Here is a 12,017-nt window from a genome sequence, read left to right as displayed (position 1 = left end):
ATATGGATATGTTCTATATGTTAGGCTTGTCAATTGTGTGTGTATATATATATATGTGTGGAATTTGTATATAAATGCAAATGTATATATTCTTTGTGTTAGACATATCAATTGTACATGTATAAAAATATATAAATCGTAGCCGAATGACAAGAAAGTGAAATGTTTGCTATAAATTGGAATTAAATGTTTGCTATTAGGTACAATTTCCCCTATAATAAGTAATAACCCCTTAATTTAGTGAAAAACATATAAATAAGTGAAAAGGTTATTATTCATATACCCTTCTTGAATCCTCTCTCTAAGCATCCTTAGAATATTAAAGTTAGTACTCTATTTTATTTTGTAACAGTATGGACATAATGCAAATTAGAGTTGTTTTTTTGAATTCTTATGAGAAGTTTGAAGTGAAAATTGTGGAAATAACTTTCAAAACATTTCCGAATTCCAAAAAAAATTGGAACTCAACGTCAAATTGAATTCCGAAAACTTAAAACAATTCTATGTCCAAACAAGTTCCTGGAATAAAACTCCAAAAAAGTGAAAACTATCAATGACCAAACGGATACTGATTTCTTAAGCTCCATATCCAGCAGGATAAATTATTTTCCTGTGAACATCTTCATATGCAAATGACAAATGCTTTTCCAGATTTACTCCCTGCCAATATTTTTGCAAGTTGAAAAAAGCAATTGAAGATGCCTGCATTCCTATCAAAGTAATAGAGAGCTGTCATCAAGTCCAGGAACCTGAGCATAATATCAGTATTTTTATACACAACAGAACTGTTTGATTAACGTATACAATAAATTTCAACACTTGCAGCGTATATACTCTCTCAATCTTGGACAAATCAAAGCCACTACTATATTGTAGATACAAAAATTGACCAGACCCTTTACACTAATACTTGTAAACAAGAAATACAATATATAGCTACCTTTACATGAAAAATGAATAGCAACGCGCTTGCACGTAATCTCATGATTGAATATACTTACCATACTATGACTTGGAGACAACACTATCAAATATCAATTGGCTACATGCTACAGACAGACAGAGAGAGAGACAGGAGGGAAAGAGTATTTTACAAGGGGTGAGAAAAGCATGGAAAATTCTGTGAAGAGAGACTTCCAATCTATTTCACTATCAGCTTGACTCACTGAGAATGTGGTCGAGATTCTTCTGAATCCATGGAACTAGGAATGTGTCCAACAACTTATCATCGTGCTAGATTTTTCATGAATCACTCCAAGAATCCTCGTCATCCTCTTCATCACTTCCAGCAAAGGCCTGTAATAACATGGAAAACCTTAGCACCAATGATATGCAGATGCACATTTGATTTGCATTTATGCCCTTGTTTGTGTGCGCGTGCACACACACATATCTAGAGAAAGAGAGAGAGACCGACCTGGCGAATTGTTTTTGCTTTCTCCAAAATTGCAGCAACTCTCAGATTAGTCTGAGGACCCTGAATACTAGGCCTTGTTGCAACCGTTGGTTTCAGATTGAATGACTGGAAAACAAAGAAGGTGTTTTCAGCTCAGAGAAATACTTCACAACTAAGAAAATGAAAAACATACAACTTAGAATGCAAAGTTAAATAAACAATAATAAAATTGATATCTTACCTTTTTCCTTATTTGTTCTAGGAGAGAATCTCTTTCATCAACCTTTGGTATTTCAGGCATGGCCCGCTCTGTAACCTTCCTCAACTGCAAGAGAGAATCTTTTTCATCATCCTTCTGTATTTCAGGCCTAGCCCACTCTGTGACCTTCCTCAACTGCAAGAGAGAATCTCTTTCATCAACCTTCTGTATTTCAGGCCTAACCCGCTCTGTAACCTTCCTCAACTGCACAACGATTCAAATTTCAAATTTTAGAGACGTGAAGTTTACCAACACTGCAATCTCCTAGTTTGACCAAAATGAACCAAAACTTACTTTGCTTTTGTCATGCGCAGCAAGATCATCAATTAATGGAGTCCGTGGTCTTTGTAGTTTCACTATACGAATCTCATTAGTGTTTCCTTCCTCCACAGCTGGCCAAATAATTTCTGCCTCTGTAGTTGGAACGCTATGATCAGGCTTTGCATTTTCTGTATATGATGGGATAACAGTACCATGAGTCACCACATTTTTCTCCAAACTTGTGAGGGTCTCTTCAAGATTGGATTTGTTTAAGCAAGTCTCCGGTGCTAACTGATGGAGAGGTTGATGCTGGGGCTGGGATGGTTCATGGAATAACGACTCAGAAGCATCTGTAATCACTGTATCTGTAGGAAGTGCTTTTGGCTTTATTCCATCACTAACTGGTAGAGGCAGATTCCCTTCCAAATGAGCAGAGCCTTGTTTCTCCAGAAGCAATTCTGGAGTGACTTGGTTCTGTTGTTGGATGAGTTCTTCACTTGAACCCAAAACATCAATAGAAGGTTTATCCAGAGAAGTTACATCTGGGATCCAATTAATAGGCTGTGCCTCCCCTCTTCTTATAGAATGCAAACTAGGCAGCTGCACCTCATGATATTGACCTGCCAATGGAAAGTGAGTTTTTGTGGAGTGTTTATCAACTGGATCAATAAACCTAATACTACTGTTTCCACCAAGAACTGTGGGTGGCAAAGTTAACATACCTGATTGTGCCACACTATCAGTAGAATACGTATCAATAAGTTCTGAACTCTCTGTAGCTACAGCTGGCAGCATGTTTTGATTCACAGGTTGAGCATTCTGATCAGTCCTAGATGCCAGACTTGATTGATTGGCACCTATATAATGCTGTGTTGGATCCCCGTCCAAATCAGGGGAAGAATGTAGTTTCCCCATCCTCCATTGAATTGGAGGAAGAGGAGGCAATGGGGGCATTTCTGCCAGACTGATCTGAGGTTCATCGGGAAGCAGGGAAAAGCCAGGAGAGGTAGAAATATTCCCGATTTCAAAAGGATTGACATTATGACTGCTGAGAGGTAAGGGATTTGAAACCGAAGATTGACTAGGAACATTTATTATAAATGGTACCGAAGAAGCATCGAGGGCTCCTACTATCTCAACATGATTGGAGAGGCGTGCCTCTTCAAATTGAGGTAACAGCACCTCTTTAGCTGTATCTTCATCTATCACTCTCTCGTTATCTGGTACTTTAGATGCTATCTCTTCATCTTTTTTGTACAAAGATGACAAACTATCTTGGTTGCTCTGTGATAAAAGCTCGGGGAATGAAGGATGACTGGGGCCCACTGTTTGTGAAGATATTGAAGAAGCTTCAGCAGATTGTTCAATGTCAAAGCAATCTACCAGTTGTGACTGGGTTAACTGAGGTAATGGCTCTGACTTTGCCTCACCATTATCCAGCACTTCCCTTTTAACTTGCTCATGAATGGCTGACTCAGCCCTCTCTTCTGCACAGTAACCAGTTAGCAAGGGTTGAGGAACTTGATTGCTGTTGTGGGCGAAAACATCTGGGATTGCATCTTGACTCGGCAGGTTTGCCAGAAAAGATAGGGAAGACGCATCAGACGCTTGGTCAACATGACTTTGTATCTTCTCCAAATGAGGTGATTGGTCCAAATCAACTTTGTGCAGCAATTCCTCATTGGGTTGATTGTCTTCTAATTCATCCTTTCCTTCTTCCGGAGAAATTTGCAAAGATGAGGCATCTTCAGTGGAATCGGCAACATTCCTCCTTCGGGAGAGTACCTCTTCAGTATCCAAGCACCAATTTTTTAATGGTGCTTGGCTTGGAGCAGTACTCGAGTCCACAGTGTTTTCAGCATCAAACGAGAGTTCGCTTCCAGAGAGAGTATCGAGAACTGCTGACTCGGGATGATGACAGTTGGATGTATCAAGCACAAAGGAGTTAGAATCTGGGGTATCAGCTCTCTGTATCATAAACTTTGATTCTGCATGACTATTAGGTGGATCAATTTCCAATTCATTCTGGCTGGAATGTCCAATTGACCAAACAGATTCTTCTGAAAATAATTTGTGATCTAAAGATGAGCTTAGATCATCAAAATTTTCCTTATAAGCCAAGGCAGCAAGAGGCGAAGCTGTCTCATCTGTGACATCAGACCTATCTATCTTATTTACTGTCTCATCTGACAGTATTCCTTCATTGGTCAATGATTTGAGATGTGGAGAGGTAATTGAACCGGTGAACACAGTTCCAGACAAAAGCTCACTGGGAGCAATACTACCCTTCTCATCATTTTTTGTTAAACTCGAAACTTCAACAGGATTTTCCTGCCTAGAACATGAAATATCCAATTCTCCAGATTCAAGTGGCTGAATATCAGTTGCAATTTCTGAAGTCTGAGGGTTCAGCACGTCAACAAAATCGAGGTCATCTCCCCCACAGTTCGTACTGAGGTCCCCTGGCTCAGACATAACTGCATCGCTGAATGCCCCACATGTCTCTTCACGATCTTTATCTGTATTACCAGCTTCAATATCTTTGGTACTGATGTTATGTGGCTTCATGCATGCATCTTCTGCAATTTCATCATGAGACATGGTAAAGTGTTTGCCACAATCTTTATCAGAAGAACCCAATACATCCAGTATCTGAACTGAACCAACAGAACTACCATTTGAATTCTCATTGTCTAGACCATCATCCACATGGTTTGGGTGGTTTACAGCCAACAATGAAGGTGAGGTATCACCTTCTTCCAATGAAGGACAATTAGGAAGATTATATAAGGAGGCTGAATCATCACCTACCGATGGATCCTCACCATCCAAATTGGGTAACTGCTGATAATCAGAAGACAGCACTTCACGCCTGTCTTCAGAAGGAACGTTAAGGAGCTCAGATGTAAAGGGAAGATTGTTAACCAGACTCGCATCATCATTATATAAATTGATCTCATGCTGGATTTCAGGAGATTCTGACTCTGGCATGTTATCTCTGGCGTGACAAGGAACATCAGAATGACTTGATGAACAAGACACATTTTCATCTAGCCTCAAATTTCGATCAACCAAACCATCTGTTAGCTTGACGTCAATGGATGCTCTAGATGGTGAATCATCTCCATTCCGTTCTGGAGCATCAAGGATAACAGGAGCATGGGGTAGACTGACATGCAAACTTGATGCATCTTCTGCAATGGTAGTTAAAGGATCTTCACTCTTGCCATGAGTGACGAACTTTTCATTTGTTTCAGCTCTCATCCCTGCAACTTCAACAAATATTTCTGTATAAGCATGTATCGGCATAGGAGTTGATTCTGTAAAGTTTAAGGTAGTAGTTTGCTCACCAGAGTCACAACTGCCACTGGGTTCCCTAGCTACTGTAATGCATTTTCTATCATAAACACTGTCTTCTGGAGGCTGGGGTAATTGAGTCTCCTCATTAACAGATTGCTGCTCACATGAAGTATCAGAGGTCTTAGCTCCCTTACTAGAAACTTCGCTCTCCAAGAGGACACTCTCAACAGAAGTGCTAGGGGAATCAGAACAAGAAAAACTAGATATTTCTTTCTTAGAATAACTATTCCCGTCATCAGATAATGTAGAGTTCTCAATTGAATGAGAATCTGAAGATTGAGTTTGAAGCTTTTCACTGCTAGAAGACAGACATAACACTTGCTTTTTGCTGTTCAAGAAGTGCAAATCCCTTCTGTCTCTCTGCTCAGAGTCTGTTTCTAATTCTGCCTCCATTGTAGTTAGGGCATCAACGTAATTATCTATTTCACTAGCAACATCATCAGACTCATAACCAATACCTTTTTCTGTTCGGCTTTCTCCATCCACTGTTATTTCCTTTTCATCAACCACGCTATGAATAGAAGGCAAGTTATCAGTTGTTTGTGATTTATGGCTTCGTCTGGAAATTCCTCTTACACGATAGTGGGAGAGATCCTCATTGACTTCATCTAAGCATGGTCTTAGACTATTATTCTCTTCACTTTGTGGTGGAGATGGCGATAAAGATGCTCTCTTATTTCTCCGCATCACCTCCTTATCAGGACTCGGTGGTCTAATATCTTCAGTGTCCGCCAAAGTTTCATAGGCATCAGTCGATGGCAATCTCAAAGGTGATGAGTCAATACCGACTTCATGGACTACTTTATGTTCTGGTGAAGAAGCCTCCAAGAACTTATTCATATAGCTTTTCCCAGTTTTTGGGTCAAATGGAAATCCATTCAGCTTTCTTTTCAATTTCAAACGATGTGCAGGAACATTTATACCGTTTTCAATGCGTTCCTCCAAGAACAGCTGATGGAGTCTGTAGAAACGTGAGGAACACAGAATAAGATACTCAACTAGAACAATCATAATACATATTTTTTACACTAGGCATCAAGGATCTCACTTGGCATGTGATGTAGGCAACACCTCAGGTGTCTCCCCATTCCTCCAGCGTGAACCTCTCTTCTGCAACAGCAAGATGAAAAAATATTTTGAAGCACCAGAAAGATAATGCAACTTCATCATCACTGATATTATTACTGAAAAGAAGCTGCTTGCTGATGGATGAAACAGTAAGAACCCTCCAGAAACAGTAGCCAAGATGGAAAGACTATGCTTTAGCAAACCCCAATTTCCTAGCGCGAAAACTTCTTATTAAGAATGCAGGTTTTCTCTACTACGTTTAGTGAAAGTCATCGTTCTGCCTATATGCTAAAGCTAAAAGAACTCCTCTAATCTATAACAGACATCAGATGCCTCCTAGCTGAAAAAATAAGCATATTAGGATACACAACTTTGCTCAAGTAGCAAATAATAGATTCACTTCTCAGTAAAGGTGTCAAGTTAAAATTAAACATTTTAGGGGCCAAGATCAGTTTGCTCCTTCTTCCCTTAACACTTTTCTGGGTCAAAATGGAGCTATGAGGGGATGGTTTCAGAAAGCTTCAAGAAGGAGATAGACAGAGACTCAAGCAAATAAGCACATGTTACCACATGAAGAAACAACTGTTCAAGTAATTGGAATAAAGTATCAAGGACTTATCATAATACCACTAATAACCTTCCCCAATTGTATCCCGAAGAAAAAGAAAAAATGTCATCTCAAATATCAAGCCATGGAAAAACCACTAAATCAACATGTCACTCATATAAATTCCAAAGTAAACCAAAAGGTTGCAGAGAAACAGGAGTAATAGTTTCTCTTCTTTTTAATTACCTTTGTCTTGCGAGTTTTCTTTTCCCTCTGAACATCTGAAGTTGTGAATGCATAAGAGGATGTCTCGACTTTAAAGGATGAAGGGTCAGTATAACGTTTCAGACATGCTCCAGCTCCAGCAACATCAAACCTGTTACAATACATTAAGTTTGACAAACGCTGTTCTAATGAAGTTTGACACTCTATGTAATTAAACCTGTTAAAAACAGAACATACTTGTCTAGAAGAAACAAGCGAGGTGGACCTCTGCATTCTTCATATGAATCCATCACAAATCGAGGTAAATCTCCCCTTGTAACCATATTTTGGTCGATTCGCAGATTAGGATGCCAATCAGTACCTGAAATAACATTTGTATTACTAATACTTTCACTCATAGGTTATATCAAAACTCAATAAATTGCTTAAATACTAATATCCATTTTTTTCAAATGCAGAAACACTAATATTCATACACACCACATTCTATGTTCAGGAAAATAAAAAACAAATATTCCTTTGTATGCTCTCTCTCTCTTTCTCTCTCTCTACACACACATGCACCACAAACATGTATAAAACAGTTAGGAAGGACAGTATCTTTTGGTACAGAATTAAGAAGAAGCAAGAAGAGTTTATCAAAGTGCACGAAAAAAGCAAGTATACTAAGTTGTCCAGAATTTCTATGGTGTTATTGGCCAATGAAATACTCTTAGAACTTACCAGCATTATAGAAGAAAGACGAGTGATTGGTCTGTGAGAGGAATGCCCTCTCAATCAAAGGAAAATCAGCTTCAAGCTGCTTGACCCTGGCCGTTAGACTATGACCTCTTGCAGCAGTTGCCATCACTTCTTCATGCAAGTCATGGAATATCTCAGCAGCAAACCTTCAATTTTACAATAAACAAGAAAACCAACATTTTAGTTGCTACCACAATTAAACAGAACTTCAACTGCAGTACATTCTTTACAAAATAAAGTGATCAGGAATCACTTACAGGGAGAAAGTGTATAAACAAAGAGACCCATATTTGGCACCACATTTTAATGATACTACCAAATATTTATGCCTTGCAATTAATTGATCAGCAACTAAATAGATTAAGCTCTACATGCTCTGAACATTTTTTAACAAGCATACAACAACAACATACCCAGTGAAATCTACAAGTGAGGTTTGGGGAGGGTTAAATCATAAATGTACGTAGACCTTACCACTACCTCGTGGAAGTAGAGAGGTTGTTTCCAAAAGACCCTTGGCTCAAATGCAACAAATCCAGATACAAAGAAGAAAGAGACAATGAAAAGAATATAGCAAGTAACAAGGAAACAATGCAAAGTCTACCAGAAAGGAGCCAAAAAAACAATTAAGTAATGTGATAATCGAAACACAATAAATAACATACTAGGATAGATTATTGCGAACTACAATAAACAATGACAAAAATAAAAAAACAAGAACTACAATAATATAACTAGTATCATGGCAAACATCAGTCATCCTAAGCAAGACAGCAGTACACTATACTCACCTTCTGCCCTAATACATGTCTCCACACCCTCCTATCTAAGGTCATATCCTTGGTAACCTAAAGCTACGTCATATCCTGTCTTATCACATTTCCCCAATACTTCTTCCCTCTCCTCGTACCCTCTATAACCAACCTCTTACACCTCTTCACTGGTGCATCTACACGTCTCCTCTTCACATGTCCAAACCATCTCAATTCCTCATCTTCTAAGAAGCATAATCTAGTTGAATGATTCAAATAATAAAAAAAAGAGGAAAATTCCATAAGAATTTACACAGAACAGAACTACGTGTAAATGCTAAATCAAACAGCCGAAAAAAGCAACAAAAAAAAAACAGTCACATTCTACAAATGCATTAATTGTCAAAAAAACAATAAACAAAAAAACATTCTACAATGCAATCCAATAACAATTCAAATAATTTGCTCACAAATTCAAATTTCCATTTTCAATAACTACAACGCATCTTCTAACCACCAAGTTTCAATAGATTTCAATACTGAGTATCACAACTCACATATTTCACTATATCGATCCAAAATTACGAAATAAAGGTGGATTTGAAACACAAAAATCCAGAGAGCATTCACTTGTAAAACGACAAAATTCTAAAAGGAAAAACGCATCAGAAAAAATCGAAGCAAGAAAAACAAAAAAGAAGATACTGACTCGGCGAGGTCACCAAGCTGACGCAAAACACCAACAAGTCCAGCCATGGCAACGCCTTCAAGTAGAGCTTCTGGATCATCTTTATCAGCAGATTTGTACAGTTCCGGATCAGCCAAACTGTACTCGTTCCTAATCTGATACCTATTCACAGGCATTTTCAACAAAATCGAAACCCTAATTCATCATACGTTTTCTTCAAAATAGCAACATTACATTTTCGCCATTGAATTCATACACATGGTGTATCAATGGAGTCTCTGTATAGCTGTATCTTCGTTGGTAATTCTAGCTATAGAGAGAGAAAGAGTTGGAGGTGAATGTGAATGTACAGTTGAAAGAAGAGGTGAGGACTCAACAGAGAAGAGGGTCGGTTGACTATATTAAATACTCATTTCTACTGCTCTTTAATCACCGTTATTTAATTGTTTTTTAGATATTTTTATGACTTCTGTTGATTCATTTACGGGTATTTAATTTAATTAATTACCAAACAAAATTACCTACAATATAACAGGAAAAATATTGTCAACTAATGACATTTTCAAATATAAAATTAAAAATAAATTTACAAAACGATACAAAATATTCTGTTTTATCTTTATGTTTTAATCTTTAGACTATTTTTATTTTGTTGATATTTGATTATAAGATATTTTTGAGATAGTTATAATATTGGTATTAATTTGAATTACTATGAACTCTTAGATAATAAACAAAAATTGTTAATCGATAACATAATTAAATCTAGAATTCATGTAATTTCATAATTTTTCTTATATAATTATTTGTTTTAAATATTTAGTTCCAACAAGCTATATCATTATTTAGATTATGAATAGAATTGAAGTTATAATTAAAGTTACTAACAGAAAATCAAAATAATCAATTACTATATAGGAATCATAAATTTGAAATTCTTATTTGAAATTACATATAAATTTTTTATTTTTTATTTTTGTTAGAATCTTATTTAAGTGTTGAATAGAACTGAGGTGATAATTAAAATCAGTTGTAGAAAATCAAAAGAATCAATTATGATTAAATTAAAGAAAGTACTATATTATTTAATTAGATTAAAATGTGAAATTTATGTATAAAATTAAATATGAACTCCTCTTTATTTTTTAGTCATTGATGGTAGTTGAAAGCTTCAACTACGATTTAGTATAATTTCTTTTAAAATGTTTAACTAAAAAATATTAGTATAATTTATAATAATCTGTTTTAAAAACATTTGTGTTTGGTGACTAAAAATGTTGTTTCACTAATTATATTATTTTAATTCTTAATTTTATATTTTATATACTTGTAAGTTGTATGTAGGAGTATTTTTTTAAATATAACGTGGGAATTTTTGGAAAGGCAAAAACAAATAAAATATGGTATACAAGACGCGGCCGAGCTTGTCATGCCGTTTATTGTGGGCCTCCTTTGTTGTATTGGATCCTGCATCTAGTCACATCGCACGTATCGTGTATTAGGGTGGTGTATCGATCGGTTCGATTTTAAAGTTTATCGATTTAACTTATTGGTTATTGATTTGTAAAAATGTCAAATCGTTATAGAATAATTAATATATTAGTCTTTCCGTTATTGATTTATCGATTATTGATCGTTATCAGTTTAACCGTTAAGATTTGACACAAATTTTTTTATCAAAAATCACGTAAAAACAAGGTGACAAACCAAATAAATCATGCACATGAGTACTTCACAAATTGCATCTTTCTAAAAAATAAATATTTTTACATTGTAGAATAGCCAAGAGTTTGAGACAACCAGAGGAAACTAAATTATAATATAAGGAGTTTATATATAAAATGGTATAAATATAATTATTTAATTTACTATCGGGTTATCGGTTAATTCGTTAAGAAAAAATCTCAAACCGTTAAGAATCGATAACCAAAAAAAATCAAAACAGTTATTAAAACCGCTATATCAATAATCCATTACTAATAAATCAATAACTTTTTATCGATTCGAAATCATTTCGATTCGATTTTGAACTTATTTTTCTCTTTATTTCGTAGCGTATGAATCCAACAAAAATTAATGCCCTGGTCTCAAAAAAAAAATTCTTTTCTGTTTTTGGTAACAAAAAGTTATGACTTATGAGGTTAAAAATAGGAAAAATTATGTAATTAGATAAATATGCCTACTCCATCTAATTTATTTAAGATGATGAATATAAAATGGTACAAAAGATAATTTATTAAATAATTATGTTCGAACATAATTACGATCTAAATTAAGTAGATTTGTTAGTATTATTTTCTCCCGTTCGTCATTACATTCTGTATTAATAGTTCCTTCATGATTTACTCTAATGAACATGTTTTTCTAGTTCTCTTTTTCTCCATTGGAACAATGAGCAAACATTGTTATTACAATTTTTAATTTCTAATTATTTGGATGGCAAACGATAGGAATGAGAATTAGCACAAGTTGAGTGTATGGTGGGGACCAAGCGTGATTGTTTTGGCTTTCATAAGGATTGTCATGTCTTCCATAAATTCATTAATTAAAACGAACATGTTCCAATGCCTCATTTATTTATCCTAACTTTGGGTGCACCAATATAATCAGAGACGAATTCATAATTTAAAATTTTTGGGTGCATTAATATAACTTTAGCTCAAATATAAGCTCTAAGCTAAACTTAAAATAAAAAGAATAGAAGGGCATTAAATCCAACA

General features: G+C 35.7%; 1 protein-coding gene across 5 annotated transcripts; it reads right to left on the bottom strand.

Moving 5' to 3' along the window:
* Positions 1–753: 753 nt before the first annotated feature.
* LOC125870173 (protein SCAR2) lies at positions 754–9,694 on the bottom strand. 5 transcript variants are annotated; one of them, XM_049550521.1, is made up of 12 exons: positions 9,319–9,694; positions 7,840–8,003; positions 7,354–7,477; positions 7,138–7,267; positions 6,325–6,386; positions 5,267–6,237; positions 2,639–5,188; positions 1,950–2,536; positions 1,818–1,859; positions 1,638–1,748; positions 1,418–1,522; positions 754–1,296 (listed from the first exon to the last, which is right to left on the bottom strand). In XM_049550521.1, exons 1-12 carry the CDS (start codon positions 9,471–9,473, stop codon positions 1,243–1,245), a joined length of 5,055 nt encoding a protein of 1,684 aa, XP_049406478.1. In that variant the 5' UTR covers positions 9,474–9,694; the 3' UTR covers positions 754–1,242. The 5 variants fall into 5 exon arrangements, with proteins under 5 accessions (XP_049406478.1, XP_049406479.1, XP_049406475.1 ...); XM_049550522.1 differs by having other exon boundaries at positions 1,638–1,679; XM_049550518.1 differs by having other exon boundaries at positions 1,638–1,859.
* Between the last annotated feature and the right edge of the window lie 2,323 nt (positions 9,695–12,017).

The sequence above is a fragment of the Solanum stenotomum genome, chromosome 7 (genome assembly GCF_019186545.1).
Source record: "Solanum stenotomum isolate F172 chromosome 7, ASM1918654v1, whole genome shotgun sequence".
NCBI lineage: Eukaryota > Viridiplantae > Streptophyta > Magnoliopsida > Solanales > Solanaceae > Solanum > Solanum stenotomum.
Note: the sequence above shows the minus strand (reverse complement) of the source record. Positions and strands in the feature narration are given on the sequence as shown.

Excerpts from the sequence above, each read along its gene's own strand:
- LOC125870173 (XM_049550518.1), bottom strand. The coding sequence starts at position 9,473 with ATGCCTGTGAATAGGTATCAGATTAGGAACGAGTACAGTTTGGCTGAT. Across the intron at positions 2,537-2,638 it reads TGATAGTGTGGCACAATCAG|GTCAATATCATGAGGTGCAG; the intron begins GTATGTTAACTT and ends TTCCATTGGCAG. Across the intron at positions 1,523-1,637 it reads TAGAACAAATAAGGAAAAAG|TCATTCAATCTGAAACCAAC; the intron begins GTAAGATATCAA and ends TTTGTTTTCCAG.